The sequence below is a fragment of the Poecilia formosa genome, unplaced genomic scaffold (genome assembly GCF_000485575.1).
Source record: "Poecilia formosa unplaced genomic scaffold, Poecilia_formosa-5.1.2 Scaffold15, whole genome shotgun sequence".
Classification (NCBI taxonomy): Eukaryota; Metazoa; Chordata; class Actinopteri; order Cyprinodontiformes; family Poeciliidae; genus Poecilia; species Poecilia formosa.
In genome coordinates, this window is record NW_006799954.1 from 3,092,218 (window position 1) to 3,113,333 (window position 21,116).

The 21,116-nt window shown below is 37.0% G+C and overlaps 1 protein-coding gene across 8 annotated transcripts in view; it reads left to right on the forward strand.

Moving 5' to 3' along the window:
• The window catches only part of pde10a (phosphodiesterase 10A), an 88,527-nt gene that overhangs the window by 28,496 nt on the left and 38,915 nt on the right, over nucleotides 1-21,116 (forward strand). For 3 of the 8 annotated variants that reach the window (XM_016668504.1, XM_016668507.1, XM_016668505.1), the window contains exon 2: nucleotides 15,153-15,209. The exons of 1 other annotated variant lie outside the window; for it this stretch is intronic. In XM_016668504.1, coding sequence (XP_016523990.1) covers nucleotides 15,153-15,209 — 57 coding nt within the window. Of the gene's footprint in view, nucleotides 1-5,563; nucleotides 6,267-14,267; nucleotides 14,406-15,152; nucleotides 15,210-21,116 lie in introns of those variants that run through there. 4 more of the 8 variants (XM_016668508.1, XM_007546239.2, XM_007546244.2 and 1 more) reach the window with 4 other exon arrangements.

Sequence of the window (21,116 nt, forward strand, 5' to 3'; positions counted from 1 at the left end):
TGTCGCAGGGCAACACAGGAAAAACAACCATGCACACACACACTCACACCTAGGGGCAATTTGGAGAGAGAGAGAACATGCAAACTCCATGCAGAAAGACCAGGGAATCGAACCCAGAACCTTCTTGCTGCAAGGCAACAGCTCTACCAACTGTGCCACTGTGCAGCCCACATGATTCTCCCATCTTAAGAATTTTGTGATTTAAAAAAAAAAAAAAAGTTTTCTCTTAATAGGCCGCAAAGCCCTACTGTGACGCTTCGAGGGAAGATGGATGACACTGTAAACACCAAGACTTTTAATCTTAACATACTTAGTTAGTTACAAAAGTATTTGCACCCTATTAACTTTTTTTCTCAATTTGGCCACAAACTTAAATGGATTTCGTAACATAAAGAAGCACAAGATGGCAAAGTAAAAGGAGAAGTGCAAGGTGTATTTTTATAACAAATAAAATTCTAAAAAGTTTTGTAACATTTGCAGTTAAACCTACTGAGAGAACAAATACCTCATTATCAGTCAGGTTGGATGGAAAACGTCTGTGAACATTTACATTCAAGTATTGCTATAGATCCTAAGCTGCCCTGCTTCATCTCCATCCATCTTCCCACAGCATGACGCTGCCTCTGCCATCTCTCATCATGAAGATGGTGGGCTCAGAGTGATGTAGTGTTAATTTTTTGGCCTTTATAAAGCTAATTAAGCTAATCCAAATGTAATTAATGGAAATAAAATGTCGTAACTCGTATTGTCTGTAAATCTGAGGAAGCCTCTCTCTGACTGAAGAGCGTTGCTGTGTGACAGCCTCATGACTATCATAACATGCTAACAACTCGACCTCCAGGCAGCAGAGATAATATTCCACGGTAACATGTTCTGGATGACAGCATCAGTTGTTGGCAATTACTGCTAATCCCCCTCATTTGCTTTTGCCGCTCCTCTTTAAATCTGTGTCTGATTGAATGGCAACAGAGATGCTGTATTATTGCCTATTATGGTCCATGGAAGAGATTAATTGAACTTCCTCCTTTTCTGTCTGCTCCTTCGTCCTGCTGTACATCCATGAAGCCTTAGTTACATTTTGGTCTAGTTCAATGTTCTAAAACATGTTTGCTGTTTCTCCAATATGGCTTTTTGCAACTTAAATATGAAAGTTTGTTCTTCTTTTTGGTCTGTTCCTTTTTTTTTTTTACAATATTCAATTTAGTTCACTTCAAATCTAAAGAGAAATAAACAAAATGTGCAGGTGAGGCAAAAAACCCCCCAAACAATCTCTCACCACCGCTAGCGTAAAAATATCAAGTCAATAAATTTAAGAGTGAAATAGATTAATTTAACCATACAACAACTACAAGAACAATTACATATACAGGACTAGTTATAAAGTTATGCTACAAAAGACTAAACCCCAAAATAAAAGCAAAAAGCTATTTGTCAAAAATACAATGTAAAAAAAAAAAAAAAATAGTCTGTAATTTACAGTGAAATACCAGCAGCTGTGGTTTCCAGAATTTTACTGTATAAATACTATAAAACCTGTGTTTATATGGTAAAATTGTGTAGTAAACTATCACAACTGCCGGTATTTTACCATAAGTTAGACATATACTTTTTTTTATTTTATTTATTTTATTGCAGTATATCATTTAAGAGATGTTTCCCAAATCTATCTTTATAATTAAGACAGATGGACTAAACGGCAATTTGGATATACATTTTCCATAGAAAGCCAAAAAACTTAACATAACGAATAAAACCTAGACTTCATTTTGCAACACAATAATGAAAGTGAAGTTTATCTACCCATCAGTCTTACATAAATGTCTTATGTTTATTTAATAGTGACCTCTGATATTTGCGTATTTTTACAGTACTTTAAACGTCGATAAGAATTTTACGGACACAATAAAGATACAAGTGTGACCTCATGCCACTTTTATTACCGATACCTTGCATCACATTATAGCAGGAACTTACCGTAAAGTCTTACATTGAAGTAAGAAGCTGGTACTACTTACTGCTAATCTCAAAGTCCAGTTCGTCAAAGATCGTATATCCTGCATCATCATCATCATCATCACCTGATCCATTCATGACGGGGTCATATTCGTGGGCGGTTTGGGTGAGGTGCCTGGTGTTGTTGGGTCTAAGGTCTTTGTGGAGGCTTGCTGGCCTTTGAAGACCATAATTATGAAAAAAAAAAAAAAGAATACATAAGTAGTTATTTGTTGGAATATTTAAAAATAAATAAATAAAATAAAACGTATGTATTTTGTAAGATGCAAAGTATTTTGTAAGATGCAAAATATTTTCTACCATAGGTCTCTGCTCAGGAAAATATCACAGACGACCAGAATTGCCAGGAGCAATCAGAAAATTATTAGCAATTGTCATAAATTTGTTATTATCAGGAGTTATTTGAAAATGTTCCAAAAATATTGTTTAAAACAGCCTGAAAACATCCTTAATGCTTCTGGTGACTGGACCAATCAAAAAGCTCCAAAAAATGAGGCAATCAGTGACATTCTGTGTGTATCGTCAACAAAAGTTTTGGGTTTTAAGATGTTTCTTAAGATGACGGCACATTTGCAAGACTAGAGGAAAAGCAGATCAGTCATAATGTAGGTGTATTTAAAAATGTTAATTTGTCAATTTGAAAATATGTCTGTAATGTCCATCTGCCTGGCAATTTTTTTCAGTATTCAGAGTATACGGTAAGGAAAAATCAAACCAGAAAAGAACATTACCAAACACTTCTGATAGACTGAACTAAAAATCTTAATAATAATCCCAAAAGCTTTGGATATATTACTTGAACTAAACTGGGATTTTTATCCATGAAAACACTGACAACACTTGTACGTGAGAACTGTGATTATGAATTGTTTACAATGTGGAAAAGTGAATAAACAGGTCGTGCCAAACCTCTTTTGGCTTTTTATTTCAACAGTACATTTTTTTGCTTCCATTTGTCAGAGTTTCCCACCTGAGCTGTAGATCTTGGCAGAATTTCATGGCTGCTTTTCTGACTTCCTGCTTCCTTGTTAGTTTAGTTGAACAGCAACATTTTGGCTGGTTTGAAGATGTTGTCTTCCAACTGGGAGGTGTTCCAAGATTTATGTATTGTTTTATTACAAGTTGTGTAGAATACCAATAAAAAAACGAGTTTCCCGGTTGCAACGTAACAACACGTGAAAAAGGTCAAGCAGTATGAACTTTCTTTCATGGCACTGCATTTGATAATAATTTTCAAGGAGGGTGATAAGAGTATGGGTTAATAAAACTATTGAGGTTGGAAGTAAAATACGTTCTTTATGATTTGATCTAATCCTGCTCATAAATGCAATTTCAACGCATCAGATGCTGTTGATTTGAGGAAAATTTGCTCACTGGGAGTCATTTTTAAATGTTTTTTTTATTATTTTTATTCTAGAATTGCATTCCTAATTCCCAAGAATCAGAAAGAGAGTCTAAATATGTTAGTGCCACTGCAGATGGATAGTGTATGAGTTTCAGGCCTGTGCTTTAAGGAGTGGATTACATTGATTTATTTTACTGAGCCAATTCCGAGCAATATTTACAATTATAATTTATGTAAATGTTCAACTGGGGAAGATGGTGAAATAAATCAATTAAACTTAATTTGAAAATGGAAGTCTCTGCAGGTACTCCATATGGACAGACACAAGGATTTTTGGATAAAAGAAAACAATCAAAACTAATTGTAAAGCTTTTTATATGTATATTTTTAATTAGGCAAATTTCTTTTCACAGTTCTTGGTTGTATGTAAAAGGTTTTTCTGAATAAAGGGCATAAACCATTCAGGTGTCAAATGGGAAAGTATATACAGAGATTATTTAATTTATTGCTTAATTTCTTTTACAGGTGAGAACAACCCAGGTTCGGATCAGAAACTTTAAGATTTCAATAAGTTGCAAGATTTGTTTAAAATATTTGTTTATCCTTTTGTCATTTTCTTGTGTCTTTTATGGCGCTCCACTTTTAAAAAAAACTTTTAATATTTCTTTTATATCTAACACTTAAATTATTTGCCCCTGTTTAACAACATTATAAAAACCCTTTAGTTCTTTTGTAGGTTTGGGTTCGAATGTTTCATCAAATCTGGATTTTCTTTCTTTTTTTTTTTTTTTCCTTTTTTTGGAGGGGTGTGGAGAGTTGAATCAAAATCCAGCTGCGTTTACATAAATTACAATTGTAGTTAGAAGATATATTTATTTTAATCATTTAAAAGCAAAACTATAATTTTGATTTACCACACACACATTGATTTGTTTCAGATATGATGGCTAAGTTGCAAATCCTTTATTTATTTATTATATTTTTTTTTTAAGTTAGACCAATAATGGGAGGACTACTTAAACATATGTCCTCTTGAATAAAATCAATGCAGTTGGGCATCTTCTTCCTCTTGACAATACTCCACAGATTCTCCGTGGGGTTTTGGGTAGGTCAGATTGCTGGTCAGTCAATCACAGCAAAGCAGATATTGGCCGTGTCGGCAGGCGCCGAGTCCTGCTAAAAAATGAAATCAGCATCTCCATAAAGCTTCTCAGCAGAAGGAAGCATAAAGTGCTCTAATATTTCCTGTGAGATGGATGAGCCGACTCTGGAGTTGATAAGCACAGCTTCTTAAGTTTCAGTAATCTTATTGTCTTTAAAAGGGGGACGCATAATGTAAAAGGTACTGGACGGTTTGGCCACCAACAGCTTGGCTGGATGGATTGTATCAGGCACACAAATTAGTAAACAGTCAAATTAACTGAGTTCAGTTATGGATGCTGTGTGTGTGCTTATGATTTTATGGGATTTTTGGTTACAATATAAAATAGTGATATTTTGTACTTGAAGTTTATACATTGAACTTGACAGCTTGCCTGAAGTTTTCTTTTTTTCCCCTATTTTCATGTTTTGTATTTTGTCTTTTTTTTATTATTGTTGCTGATGTTTTAACTTTATTAACTGTACTTCAACCTGTACCTTCTGGCAGGAGGACAAACAGCAGAAATCAGCTGGTGTAGCACCTTATGAACAGACAGCTTCTTTTAGCAGTGAACTTCTGTCTTTTTGAATCTGTTATTGTATTCTGGACAACTGTCAACTCAGCAGTTTTTACCAGGCTTGCGAAGGCCATATCATGGACATGTATTGTTTGTTTTCCATAGGTCTCAAACCACAATCATCTAAAAAACAAACAAACAAAAAAAAAAAACAGTTGAAATGTGTCAGAGTGTGCATGAGTTCAACTTTTTTGAATTGAATAAGTGAAATAAGTGATCTGAAAAGTGCCCGATAGCTGTGTTCCTGCTCCGCTGTAAATGTGGAGGTGGTCACCATCTCCCACTTGATCGCGGATGAGGAAGCAGCAGCGCGTCCCCCGGAGAGCGCCCGGTCTGTGGCTGGCTCGGCTCCCCTTTTTACGCAGCCAAATTCAGGAACAGGAACAGCGACTAGTAACGTCAAACTGCGAGTTTTGCCAGACTCCGTGAAGTGCGCAGAAACACCGGAAACGGGACCAGATGGTTTTTCAATCAGCCGCCTGTTTAGGTTAAAATCAGTTTCTTTTTGCGTGACTTTTGCGCTTCAGCCATAATTAAAAGAGTAAATGGGCGTATACGATAAAGATAAATTAAGCTTGACTCATTTCAACATGCTTCATCTAGTGTTGTAAGTCTTAAATGGAGCTTTTATTTTGAAAATTATAGCGGATCGATGTGGGTCATCCCCCGCCGGTGCGCCCTCCTCTCCGTGTGTTCACTCCCTTCCCTCTGTGGCTCTGCGTTGACGGCTGCGCTCTGCTCAGTCTGCCGCTGCACATCCACCGCGGAGCCACCACGCCGCTGAGGCGGACTGATCGTAGCTGAGCTCGGCCAGCGGTGCTGGGTCAAAGCGCTGCTGCTGCTGCAGGAGGAGGAGAAGGAGGGAGGGGAGCGGCAGCACACTTCTCTTCTTTCCCCCTCCTGAAACCGTGCACAGCTTCAAGGATTCAGGACATCATCACCTCATCGCGTCCTGGAATAGTTTTTTTTTTTTTTGCTGTTTTCTGTCTATTTCTTTTTCCTTTTTCTTTTCTTTTTCTTTTTTTTTTTTAATTTTTGTGCTCTAAGAAGACGCACAAAGTTGCAGCTGCAGAGGCGCACTTTTCTCCGAGGCTCTTCTCCTCCTTTCTGCGCTCATAAATCCGACATGGAAGATGGTCCGTCTTCAACAAGCTGTTTCAGAAGGTTAACGGACTGTTTCCTGGGTGCAAGTAGGTATTTCTGACCGACAGTCACTTAACAAGGCGTGAAAAAGAATACCAAAGGTTCACATGAGAAGAAAATGTACCGCTGTGAGTCTCGGCACGGGGCGCAGACACACGGGGCTCAGCTGGGATGTTTGGTCCTGCAGGCAGACCGTATTTCCCTTCAACTTTATGAATGACAGACCGAGAGCTGAACTAGACGAGTGGGGGACAGGCGGGGAGGGGGACGTCGGATAATATTCTCGGGATTTTAAACAGCATGTAGAGCATGGTGACGGGTCTGATCTCGGCTTTGAAGTTGGTGCATCATGGTGGGGGACAGTCAGCAGTTCCGCAAGAAGAAAGCGAAGCCAGGTCTGCAGCATGAGCCGGGCAGAGTGCTTATAAAAACATTTAAAGGGGTAAATCTGGGAAAATAGACCTTAAATACACCATTAAAAATGTGAGCTGTGTCTTAATATCAAGGCAAAATATAGTCTTTATGAGAAACATATATGTTACCACAATAGCCATATTATAAATTTAAGAAATATGATTTATCTAAATGATAACTTTTCTCTAACAACTTTTTTTTAAAGATTTTGTTTTTATTCAGAGTGCTAAAAACATCGGAGGGCAAGTGTCTTTAAATTTTTAAAGCTTTTGAAACTAAATAGTTGTTTTATTTATCCTTATCATAAATTTGCCTGTCAATAAAAAAGCATTAAAAACAAACATTAAACCTGTACTTATATCCCATATCTATTCAAACACAACTTCCTAACTTTTTTAATCCCCAGCCTCCACTCTTGCATTACATCACACTTTGTATCTATACATGACTACACACTCTGTTCATATTTAAAATAAATCACCACACAATCACGGTACAATGGTGTACCATATAATCTTAACCCCAAAATTATTCACACCCTGGCAGGTTGAGGTGTATTAGTAGTCTTTGAATTTTACCAGCAGTACTTCCAGAAAGATGCTGGAAGTACTGGAAGCAGTACTTCCAAAAACATGCTGGAAGTACTGCTGAGGATTTTGAGTGGCCCAGTCAGAGTCCCGACTTGAATCTGATTGTGAATCTGTGGAGGGAGGTAAAGATTAGGATGATGGCAAGGTGGCCTTCCTACCTCAAACTCATCAATTATCAAAAAAAAAAAAAAGTAATCAAAATACTAGAGGAAACATACAAAAGGCTGATGAGTAATTATAAGAAGGGTCAGGCTGTATGACTGATTATCAAGAGTATAGTTTGCCTCTTAATTTAAAATTCATACTCTTTTTGTGTAGTTTTATTACTTTTGAAAGGTATTTCTGCACCATTTCTATCCAATATAATATTATTCTTGGCTAAATGGAAATACTTTTTATTTAAATTTGCCAGGATTTTTGAGTTTTTAACAATATATGTTGCTGTTAAGAGTCTATATCACTCCTTTGAACTTCTGGTTAGAGATTAACTGCATTTTGTTACATCTTACTTATGTATTTTGGGGACATTTAATATAGTAGCTGCTGCTGAATCAGTGAATTACTGATTTTAACTGGAGAGGCAGTTATAGGTCTAGAGTGAAATTGTTCATACATCTCGCTCTGAACAGAGTTGGGCAGGTCAAATATTGAAAAATGTGTGTTTATTAAATGTGCAAAAGCTAAAACTCACCCATTTTATTCATTGAATGTATTAACATGTTTATTAATATGCAGTTTTGTAGTTTAATTAAACAAAGATCAATTGCAGCTTAGTTGGATAGATAAAGGTCATAATTTGCTCATTTTGTGTTTAATTCAAAACTTCTACCCTTTTTAAAGAACATGCTGCATTTTTATTTTGTATTATTATTACTATTGTCTATTAAGAATCAATCAAAATTGCAATAGGCTGATCAAAAAAAGCTGGAAACCGGCATTGGCCAGGAAAAGCCTCTAACTTGAAACAAAAAAAGCTAGCGTAAAAATATGCATTAATTTTATTTGAGTAAATTTGATCTATTTATTATATCTGATTAGGAATTGTTTAAGTGTAACTGCAAACACTTTTGACTCAACTAAATGTGTTCAGTTCTGAAATAATAGGATCATTTTGCTCCTCTGTTTCATCCCTTATGTAAAAAAAAAACAAAAAAACAAAAACAAAAAGCAAATATGAAGAAATGGTTGATGGTAAGATGCTACTGAAATAGTAATAAGGTTTTTAAATCTATTCAAGCAAGGTAGACATAATCACATCAAAATGTGCTCTTTATTGGTATTAATACCTCAGGCTTTACAAATCTTAGCTTGCTAGCAAGTTTGACTTTAGCATTAGCTCTGAGAAAAATATGCACACATACAAAACTAGATTTTCAATCCAACACCAAAACTCTCCACTAAAGGTGTTATAGCAGCTCTTTATTTAACTCAACTAAGCTCAGCTTGCTTGCAACTTTTACTTTAGCTTGCTAACTAGTTTAAATTTAGCATTACCACTTTTGCTAAGCAAGTTAAAGAGAGGATACAACTTAAATTTTCAGTCCAACAAAACACTCTTCCTGCTACAAGCCTTATTGGTTGCAAATTTTAATTTTCATCAGCTAGCTTGCGAGCTAGTTTGAATTTGTTGACAAATCAATGAAAGCTGCAAAACTGTTGTACCAAAATAATTAAGAAATGTTTAGCAATTTTCAATCTTTACTAAACATACATCTTAAGCCATTCCTTTCATCCTCCACTGAAATATGAGAAATAGCTAAGTGAAGCAACATTTTCAGTTCGTTTGAAATAAAATGTTGTGAAAAATGTATTTGCCACAACATATGTCAAAAAAAAATTCCCCACAACGTTTGACTTTAACATTAAACTAACAAATTAATATCTTTAATTATATGCAAACAATTTAAATGGCTTACATTTAATACCCTCAAATTTCATTTTACAGTGTAGTTTGGGACATGAGTTGTTGATGCAAAGGAATACAGATTGTAGCGAACTGCATTAATCCAGTATGATACTGTCTGGCTTCCCCCCTTTTTTTTCTTTTTTTTTTTTTCTTTTTTTCAAAAAAAGGACAGGAATGCTTTTCAAAGCTTGTTCAAGCTCCCAATCTTATCGAATATATAAAGCAGCGGTTTGGAAATCAGGGTGTAATAACTTCAGTGAGACGAGTAAGAATTACGTGTATTGTGTACCCTTTTAATGAATGAGTCATTCATTAAAGGAAGTGAGCAGATGTTCATCATCCTGTGTCCAGTTCCACATCTGCTGTAGATGTTTATGTCGGCGTTTAGAAACAGCCTTTTGAAATTGCTTTACAGCTCTGAGTTAGTCTGGGTTTAATGCCGGATTAATACGACCTGGTGTAAATATCTGCTTTACTTTTTTTTTTTTTTTGTCTTTTTTGTATAGGTCTTCATGCAATGTAAAATAGTGGTATTTTGCAAGTTTACCCTCCTTCATTTGTCATTTGTGAAATAGTACAAGCTGTTGAAATGTCCCTCAAACTCAGTCTACGGTGAAGAAGCACAAGCTAAGCACTAACTGTGTTCGCTTCTGATTTGCAATGAGTCAATTTTGACATATTGTAACTGCAAGTTTCTCTTGAGGACAAAATGCAGCTATCCGTACGTGCGTGTGTGGATAGGTCGGTCAGGGTCAGCCCTAATGCAATCTGTCAGGCCTTTTTAAGTGCAGTTGGTTGTCGACGAATTGCTTAACTCGGAGAAGAAGGCTGCATTGTCAGACAGGAAGTGCTCACGCTAGACATTTCCTGCCATCTCTCACACACTGAGAACTTCTCCCAGCACAACTGACGAAATGTATATAAATCTGTGAAGTGCTTGATATAGAAATTAAAAGGCTGATTGAGGTTAGACTCCAGGAAAGCATACCAAACATGTTCTTACTGTCATTTGACTTGAGTGTTGATTTGAACAATGTTCAGGAAATTCAAGCCAAAGAAAAATTAGCTTCTGTCTGCAGTTTGAAGTCTTTTTATACATTATAATGAGAGCGGGCCGGGGCACGGGGCACACTCTGAGCAGCAAAACAGATGAGATTTCTCCTCAAGGCGTCCATTGACCCCTTCATCAGCTCGTCATGGGTTGGTATCAGAGAGGATGGGAAAGAGGCCCCTTGCACAGTGATTTCTGTGCAGCTTGTCCTTGTGACAAGGCTCATAAAAGAAAACAGCTCTGCAGAAGGAGCACAGATCTGTGGTTCTCATTATTGTGTCCCCACAGGCCCCGCTTCAGTTCAGCATCAGACCAGATGTGGAGTGGGGAACATGACCCCAGATTACTGATGTGGTATTGGATAATGTTTGGGGATGGAGGGCCTGCTGTAGCGCTGCATCGAAATACTGCTTTAAAAAAATATCTACCGCAGATCACACTTTCAGCTTCTTTTTATTTCTATTCCTTCTTCTATCACTCTTCACTAAAGATGCCACCCACATCTACACAAACCCCTGTCAAAATGCAAAATCATGGTAGATAACTTCCACTGATTAAGTAAAATATAATGCACAGTTAATCTGAAAAAGGGCAAATCTGTTAGGAAGAAATAAACTAAAACTAATGCCTTGATGTTTTCTTTAGACATTGCTTCTTCGTTGAGGAATATGGAGAACACAGGAGATCATTGTGATATTTAGAACAAAACAATTACATAATGGAAGTTCCTTCAACTCTTTTGGCATTGACAAGTTTCAGTTTTGTCTTTTAATTACTTTTTGGGAAAATCCAATTTTGTAATCTATTACTGGCAACTTCGTTCTCTGTGTCCTAGTTACATAATGCTGTGGAGTTTTTTGTACTCTTCTGGCTGATACTTTCGTGCAGTGAAGTGTTCTTTATTCTTTCAAATCTCTGTGGTCATTATAGCTGCAGCTAAAAGAGGCGAACTTGGGAAAAGTGTGGAAAACCCTACTAGGACTGGTCAACTTAATTTCAAGTTATTTAGCATTAATTTCAGAGTTAGCCCACTTGTGTTTTATAAATTTTTCTTTTTGAAAATGTCCTTTGAATCTTACTTGAATTGTACAGGATATTTTGCAAATGATCGGTGGAGAATGTTTTGAAATAATTAAACAAAGTTACTACCCAAATCTGGCACCCTAACTTTTGACAGCCAGTGTTTATTATAAGGAGCTACGAGCAGAAATATTTATTGTAGGATCAGATGTTTCAGTAATGCCATTAGGATTCCTGAAATGTTAGTTTTAGATCTAATGTTCCATAACAGATCGATAACTTATACGTATAAAGGATCTTTGCGGTACTCTCTTTAGCCTTTCTGTTAGCTGCTTTAAATCTTAATCTCTCCTGAGCCTTAATGAATCATAGATATGTCTCGGTGGATTGTTTCCTTTTTGAAATGGCTTTGTATATCTGTGCTACATCTTTTTTTTTTCTTTTTTAAACAGGGCACTGTTATTGAACGTATAGCTAACTTTGGATCTTTTTTACTCTCTAACAAACAAGCCTGGAAGTGCCTAGATATGGTGTATTCTCTGATCAGAAAAAGATGGGATTTTTCCGTTTCCAGCTCGGCCTTAACCCGTCACTTCCACTCAAGCTGAAAATTGTCCTATTCCAGAAAGCAGCTGATTTCTGATTTCTGTTGTTCGGCTGTGGTTTAATTTAAAGAACAAGTATTATCTACTTTTCAGTCAACCGTTCTTTTGTTCCTTCCCTTTGTACCTAATTACCTGAACCGTGCAGATGGAAATAATGCAAATCGAAGTGCCGTGGAAATCTCCCTTTCTCGAGTGTGACGTGTGAGCTTGCTTGTTTGTGCAGAAGAATCTGCATGTCTAGAAAAATGACAGGACCTCAGTGAAACAGCATTTTTCTAATTTAACACATTCCCACTGACTCCTGTAATGGCTTGGCTTTGGAATGTGGAGAGCGTCGGGTGAATGATGATCACTCAAACATTCACGCACACATGTGCACCTGCACAGCCTCAGCGAGCAAGTGAATGAAGTGAATGGCGGGAGGTGAGGGGCCATAATTTTAAGCGGCTGCTCTCTGAATGTCGGTTTTGGACGCTGCGATCCAGCCCTGCCATCGATAAGATAAGAAACACATGCTCTTCCCACCTCCTGGCAAGGGAGTCCCAGGCGGACCTGCTGACGCACGCACCCAACAGCAGTCCCCTTAGCTCCCCCAGCCCTCCCCGCTCCTGCCTCAGCCTCATGTCAGGAAAGTGAAAAGTAGTGCCTTGGCAGCTTGCCCTTGACTTGCCGCCAGAAGGAGTGCGCTGCAGAAGAAGTGGTCTTTTCCCCTTTTCTTCTCATGTGCACTTTTCATCTATGTGTTGCAAAGGAGGAACATCTCGAACGCTAAATGTCGCCACTGTTGGGATCTTTTTCTGCCCTAGATATTGTGTGACGGGGCTCCTGAAAGCACCATGTTCATCTCTGTTCAGCGCTGTCGCCTGGCTAAATACTTCAGCATGGGGAGAGGGATTACTGATGTAGGAAGAGTAGAACTTGTTTTTAGATGTGCAGCAAATAATCCTTTTGTTTGCATGTGTCAGTTTGTTGTGTCATGAGAAAATAAAGCAAATGAAGGGGAATTTGCAGTCTCACGCAGCAAAATAAAAGCTTTTCTTAACATTAAATTTTTGACTAGATCTAGCAGAATGGTAAAAACGTGCAATTGTTTTTTTGCAGTGATGATGAACCCATTCACACTATTTAAGGGCTAACGTAGCCTCAGCAATTGATTCATTCATCTGAAGTAAAGATGCAACAATTATATATTTTTGAATGATTTCCAATCTGTCCTAATATTTTTAATAAAGGCAAATGTATTTGGGATTCCACAATTTAGCTCTTTCAGTGTGTATTCTCTAGAGCAGAGGTCTCCAAAGCTGGACAGACGTTAACACTAATCTAAACATGGATTTATCGTGAGGAAAACAGTGAAGTTATGGAAGAAACTTTGTACAGCTCTCTCAAAAAGGAGAAAATAGAGAAGGCTGAGATGGGTTTTATTCACACTACATGCTTCTGTGCTTGCGGAGTTTAAAAACTGTCTTCCTCCTACGTTCGGAGGAAGCGAGGAGCCCTTGGCAACAGTGTTAATTTTCATTGGCAAAGAATTTTTTCTTATATTTCTCATTATCAGCCTTTTTAATCCACTGAAAACTAGAAAACACTAAATAGAAACCCACCCAAAATGACTATAACAGTTAAAATGTCTGATATTTGTTCAGCTAATAAAAACAGGATAAAAATGTTGGAGGGAGATGACTAAATGCACATTTAGTCATGTTGAAAGGTGGGGATAAATTTGTCACTCATTCTAAAGAGACTTAAGCTTGAGTCGTAGGAACAAGCAAGTACTCTGCAAGAAAAGAGTTGATATTTAATTTACAAATGTCATAAATAATTTTGAACTTGACATTTCAGATTGTGTTATTTCTGCCACTGCTTTCACAAGCATGTTTTCTGTATTTTGTATCTGGTGTACTTCTTGTTTAGTTTTTTGAGGGGGTTGAAACTCGAAAAATGAAAATTCTTACAAAACTGTTTCTAAAGCTTCTTTTGTGTTTTTTTAAAACAATAACCTGACTATATTGCAAGAACATCTTTATACTACTTTAAGTTGTTAAAATTTTGGTTCTTAAAGATTGTGTAAAGAAAGTTTTTTTTTTTTTCCATACCCAGAAACAGTTTGACACCCTTGTGCAACCTTAGTCTCTGTTGTTCTCCTGACAAAGGATAAAGCTGATTATGATGAAATCTCCTCCAGCTGTTAGCGCAACATGCTACCACGTAGATGTGTGGCGCCACTTGTTGGAAGAAGTCTGAATTTTTGTCAAGTCACAACGCCTTTTGTCTTTTATATATATTATGAGAACAACTTCGCTGAAAACACGTCGTTTGAGCTTTCACGGTGTCCGTAGTTGTCTAAAGTGCCCTTAACAAGTAACTGATGGGGAAACGCGAATCGACGTAACACCGGGGCGGAGTTACCATGGCGACGTAATTCGTGGCAAAAGACGTCCCAAAAACTCAATGTAAGTCAATGGAGACGGGTCGTGAAAAAAAAAAATCCAAAAATTGACCATATTTGACGATTTGCTGTGTCGCAATGGCTTCACCTAGAAACACTATTCAACGTTCAGTTTGGAGATACATCTGTGCTTTGTTCAGAGATGAAGATGGTATGTTGATACGCCTTACGGTTTTTCTACAGTTTGCTTCTAAGCGGCACAAAGTTTTCAGAATCCTACGGTGAGAAACGTAGTGGTTTTATCTTTGTGAGCAGTCGGTCAAATTTGAGCACAATTGTGTGAATATCTGTGTGTTTTTCGCACAGAAATGTCCAGTTTATGATCATTTTAAATATCATTAAATATGCTAACGTTTTATGTCAGAAATTCATGCCCCACTGTAAAGACTTAAAAATGGACTGTGGCAGTCACGGTGGCAGAAGTTCGTCTTGTAATCGGTGGGTCGCTGGGCAAGAAGAGCCGATGGCGCAACATGGCTGCCTCGATTCTGTCAGGCAGCTGTGGCTACAATCTAGTAGCTTTTCATCAACATGAATGTTTGTATGAATGGGAATGACTGATGTCATTGAAAAGCGTCTTTGAGTGTCCAGAAAAGCGCTACAGAAGTCTGATTTTTATTTAATTTAAAAGTGACAGTAGGACATTTACTACTTGTAATAGTTTTTATGTATATTTTCATATTCTGTAGACATTTTATAACAGGTCAGTGATTCTAAATTAACTGTAATTTATGGAACCTGTCCCACAGCTCAGTTTTATTAATGTAATTTTCATTTATTCATCAAAATGTTTACCAATAATAATCCTGTATATTGATGTTATGCATAGATATATTTATTTATGTATACATCTACTTTATTTATTTATTTTTGACATTTTTTGTTTTTTAACCAATAGAACACGATGGAAGCGAGAAGGCCAGTACAAGTGAGAGGAAAGAAAGTCAGGAAGCAGGTGAGAAAGTTGTCAGGTGATCTGAGTTGAGGCCACAAATTGATTTTCTTGTCAGAAGAGTTTGCAGTGTTACCTTTCAGAGGAGTTGGTATGAAATGTTTAACTGGCTAATATTCAGTTAGCCAAAATTCTGCCTTCTGCTTCTGTTATTATATTATTCTCACTGTTTGCAAGCATTTATGCAGGCTTTAATAAAGATGCTTTAGTTTCTACTGGCTTCAGCAACTGGAAGTCAGTAAAACAGCTCATTTTTAAATATTTTCAACTTAATTTTAATTATGTACCTATTGAAAGTTCCTATGAAAACTGTGGGAGAGTTGAGGGCAGCAGACAAATCTGATGAGTGCTGTTGTGAGTCACATACATCACAATAAAAAAAAGTAGATAAGAAAATTTGAATTAAACAAATAAATTATATTATACTTCCACAAAACAGCTGAGGTGACAATTTCAGATCATTTCTTGTTTTGTATAAGAAGCACATACCGAGAGTGTGTTTCGCTGATTTGAAAAAGTTCATAAGCAGTACATGGCTTTCAGACAGAAAATTGTTGTGACTGCGTGTAATGATATATCTTACATATATAATTCAAATTTGATCAAACAAACAAGATATAACAATAGTCTGAAATATGCATAAATACAGATTTGAAAGAGGAATTTTCATAGAAGGAACAGGAGGAAGAAGGGATCAAGACCCTAGAAATGTCACTGATCTTACATTTGATTGCATAAAATGTCCATGTCCCTCTCCGGTCATACATTTTTTATAAAAACTGCCCTTGTTTGCCTTCATTTATAAAAGTCTGCTGGCTGTTTCAGTGCAGGTAATTGCCAAGGAGATAAATCTTACTAGACTTGTTCCATCCACAGTGTAATTTCTGTATTTTTCTGATTGTTTTCAGTTTTTTCAGTAAGACAAGCATCTAATATTGTCCTCATGGGATTTAGCACTCCCCTCTGTCAGTGCGGCATGGTACTTCCTGCCTCACTTCACATTTTCACACCATTTGTAGATGAACAGAAATGGTAAATATGTTTTTTACATTCGTTGAATATGTAAGAACATGCATGTGAAATCAGACGTATGGCGATATAAAGAAACAACAATGGTCACTCGCCAGCTGTCTGCTTCATTGCGTGTGTGTGTGGCACAGCGCCACCAGTGGTGAGGCACAACATCTCACTGCCTCACCTCACACCTTCCCTCCATTTGAACAATTGATGCATACATTTGGAGATATTTTTTTACCATAAAGATGTTTAAATCATACAGAAAAAAAAACTTTGTCAAGTGGATAAATTGATTTTATTTATTTGTTATGGCATGGTGGTGTGGTTCCTCATCCATCATCAGAACATTTCTGGATGTATCTCTAACCTTCAGCTCCCCTCTCCAGTCCTTTAGGAGGTGAGAGTGTGTCGGTAATTCAGAAAAGAGTCATTCTAAAGCATTTCTGATGTTTCAGCTGCGTTCCTGCTTGTGTTTTGTGTTCTGTCCTCAGGTGACACTTTTTGAAAAGTAGCCTTGTCATGTGTTATAAGTGCACACATATTCTGGAGCGTCAGACCTCTGTGCTGCACGTTGGTTGCCTCACACAGAGACCTGAAGTGACTCTTGTGTCTTTTAGCGAAGACAACATTATTGCGGAACAACTTCTCAAACCATGAGCTGCTTTTCAGCAAACCACAGCTGCTGCGCTGTAAATGTTTAGCATGTACATGTACTTCTTTGTATAAATGTAATTTTATTTTTATAATCTTGATTAGATGAGATGAAGAAAATCTCTTAAACATTATACAGCTTTAGCTAGCTCTCAGGTTGTCCTAATCGATGCTTATTTTTCCTTTATGGGTGTCATAAGTTTATTAGAATATTTTAAAGTTTGCAGATGAAATTTGCCTTTATAGTTAAAAATGTTAAAGATGTTTTTATTTTGTAGTGTTTAGAGTTAAAAGACCTCACCAGCTAATCCATTTATGTCACACTTTATAAAATTAGCTCAGTTGGTTCAAGCAAAGGAAGAAACTTGTTACACAATTAAAATTCATAAATGCCCACATGTTTTTCTCCTCAGCCACACCAAAAGGATTTTTCTCATATGTCCAAGTTGACATATTAACACTGCATACATGCTGCGTTGATAATGTGTGTGTTCTGAAGCAGATTATGTGCCACATTCAGCTAAACCCAACCCACAAGATGCAGCGTCATGCTGTAACACCCAGATCTCACTGCACTGAGGTGATAATATGTGACGAACGTCAGAGACACTTACATTTTCCCTTTTGTGTACGTTTAAGGCAGCAATGTCTAAGACGCACACATGCTGCAAGTTGCAGCTGTGACAGTATAAGTAAAGGCTGGGGTGGCTGGTGGGGGGGAGATGCTCCACATTGGACTGACTGACAAAGCTTGGTTGCCAAAGAAGCCTCCATAACTTTGATATCATTTGTGTGGAAGCATTTTGATAATCTGTGGATTTAAGACACAGATCCATTGTAAAATTAGAACTAGAAATGTGTGCTGCATTAATAAAAAATAGTGCTGCGTTCACAAAGCAGGCGAATGTGACCCAAATTTGATTTTCCCCTTACATATGTGTCCCATATCCAACTTTTTAATGGCACTGTGAATACCCCAATTCTGACCCCAAACACTTCCATATGTGGTACTAAATCGACTATGTAGCCTATGGTTTTCAAAACATCTGCAGTTTGAACAATGGTGTTGCATTTCATCCGACTTTTACGTCACAGGCGTGAAACATGTGTCATACTTCTGCACCAGAAGAAGCCAAACGCAGTAAATCGAGATGTAAACAACAGCTGAAGCAAACAGTGCCGATAGTGACACACATCACATTACAATCCCACCTTTCCTGGCTTTGACTACACATCCAAACAGACTTCTCTACAAAAATTGCAGTCACTGCTTCATTAAAGGCTGTTGCTGTTAGCTGTTCTTTTTTTAGCTCCCTTTGTCTTGTTTGATTTTGTCACAATACTGTCGGCTCCCGCTGCTCATCAATTTAAAAATCAATCCATAGATGGTGGCATCCATAATTATTTCTATAAATAATAATTAAGTAGTTGTAGTTACTACACTGATATCAGCTACAGTGGAAGGTTCCCTTGAAGTATTTCCAGGAGTTTTGCCTTTGAATATTTTGCTAAGTGTGAAATCTCTTGGCCAGAAAAATTAATTAATCTTTTTTTATGCAGTGTAGGAATACTGAGATGCTGCTAAAGTAGCTAACATTGGGTTCCATTTCTAAAATATGTGGTCAATAAAATCTTAACTGGGTAATTTTGCCCCATATAAACATTTTTGAGATTTATCAAGTTTTTACCCTAATTGCGAAAACACAAAATGTCTGTAATGCTTTGTTGGCCATTCTAGAATTAGACAACAAAAAAACCACTAAGATCTCATTCAACAAAAAAGTCTTTTAAAAGTTACTATGGTACGATTTTATTGTAAATTTCTGTTCACAGCTTCTCTACAAACCTCTAAGTTTTCCACATAAAATGAAACTATTCTAAATTGATTTCCTGAATGAAAATGCTCATAAATTTAAATTCTGAGTACACTGACTTTACCATTCTGGAACATTCTTAATGTGTTTTCGCTCCTGAAAGTCCACATTCACACTACAAGATGGTGCTGGCAGTATAAAAAATACCAACTATGTTGTTTACAAATGTATTTTTGTCCAACTAAGAGCAGGTTCATTAAGAACCTTGGATGTGAAGAGCAGATACCCAGACGGACTGTTACTGGTTTGGCCTTTCCTTTCCAGTCCCAGGGTGTGGTGTCAAGATAAGTGTTATGCAACAACAGCTCACTGCATGAACTCAGACCTTTATTCAGGAAGCCCAAGTCTGAGTCAGCCATAGAAACATCTGCCAACTGGGCTGCAGGCACTTCTAAACATGCTCAACACACTGATTTCTTCATGTATGATCAAATTCGCTCTAAAACTTTCTTTATTTGCCTTTATTTGCCTTTTTCCTTATTCAACTTCAGTATTAAGTTTGCGGTTTTCCTGGCTGATCACATTTACTGTTTTCAATGTCACAACTAAGTTGAGCAAGTTGTAGTTGCAAGTGGGAAAAGCAGTGGGATTTGTTAATAGTTGTGGCTAACTGCTAGGTGATATGTTTTTTTTTTTTCTGTTTTATGCATTTAAACATGAAAGCAACATGTTCACGTGTTGAGATTTTATAGTACTATGTTTTCCTCTAGCTTATTGAAAACAACAAACCTCTACTCTTCCAACTTTGATGTGTTTTGTTCATGTGGCAGCCATGTTGGATGGCTTGTGACCTTTAATGTTTCCAAGTTGGAATTCAGACTTTTTCTGCTGTTCTTTCTAATTTTCTAAGTTAGAATTGGGAAAGTCCATCTTCTAAATATAAATCAAAACACATTACATATATGGTCACCCTTTCCTGTACCTATTTTATCCTGTTCAGGTTTATTCACAAACACTTGTCTAAATGAGTGTTGGTGATCAGTGATATGGCTTTTGGATGAAATCAGAGTTATATTTAAACAACTACATCCGAGACATGTTATCCATATTTAAAGATGAATGTTACGTTTGCTCTTCTTTTGCTGCCTGTGTTCCTAAATAAAATAGTTTTTAGGACTTCATCAGTTCAGCTTGGTTGAATTCACCTTGATCTTACTTAATTTTGAAATTAAGTAAGATTGTTTTTCTGTGCTACAGCAATGCTGATGAACAACATTTGTTGCATGGCACATTTTATTGTAGCTCAGAAATTATCTAATTCTGCTAATTAGCAATTAGCATAGTTAGCACAGCTAGCATTAGTAATTCTAAACAATATATGTCGGGTGAATTCTTGATCGACCTTATTCCCAGAAAGGTGTCAACATTTCCAAATCCACAATGCTTCATAGCAGAATTAGGGCTGTATAATGATATCGATATCACAATGTATATATCGATATTTTCTTTCCTAGAAAAAAATCGATATTCATCCACAAGTATCGTAGCATCCAACTGTCACCTTGCTCACTCACTGCTTGCTTCACCAGGAGAGTGATTAGGTCATCAGGCTTAGAGTGATTCCTTCAGATGTTAAGTGTCGAGGTTAAAAAGGTGTCAAACTATTCAGAGCAGGGTACTTGGTGCACTTTATTTACTTTACAAATGCATGTAAGCTACAGTTTGTACTGTTTCAATTAAAAGAAACATGTTTTCTCACCACTTCTTTGATTCATTTTGTCCAGCTGTTGACTTTAAGTCTGTGTCCATGCCCAACCAGAGCCAGGTATTGAGTAGTTCAGGGGTGTCCAAAGTTGGTTATCGAGGGCCGGCATCCTGCATGTTTTAGTTCTCTCCCTGATTTAACGCACCTGGATCAAATAATGGCTCGTTAGAAGCCCTAAGAGGAACACTGACAAGCTGAAAAGGTTGATACTATCACCAGGGAGAGAACTAAAACGTGTAGAATGCTGGCCCTCGAGGACCGACTTTGGACAACCATGGTGTAGTTAGTGCTTTTAATCAGTTTTCAGTTAAATTAATTCAATCCAACTTTATAACAGTCACAAAATATCACCAAAATCACTCTGTCCCTCTAAAATCTTTCAGAAAATCGCAAAAGTGTATTGAATTGTATTGTTCGATGAATATCGCAATATATCGTATCGTGGGCAGAATATCGTGTATCGTATTGTGAGATTATTGTATCACTACAGCCCTAAGTAGAGTAAGGTTTGAAGTCTCAGTGTGCTGTAGCCTAAAGCCTTTTTGTATCTACTGGAGTTCAGTCCAGGTCAATGGCTTCATATAAGTCCTAAAGGTGGTCAAACTAGGGTTATGTGGCAGAAGTTTCCTTTTTGTACCTAAAAAAGTCAGATATGAAGAAACC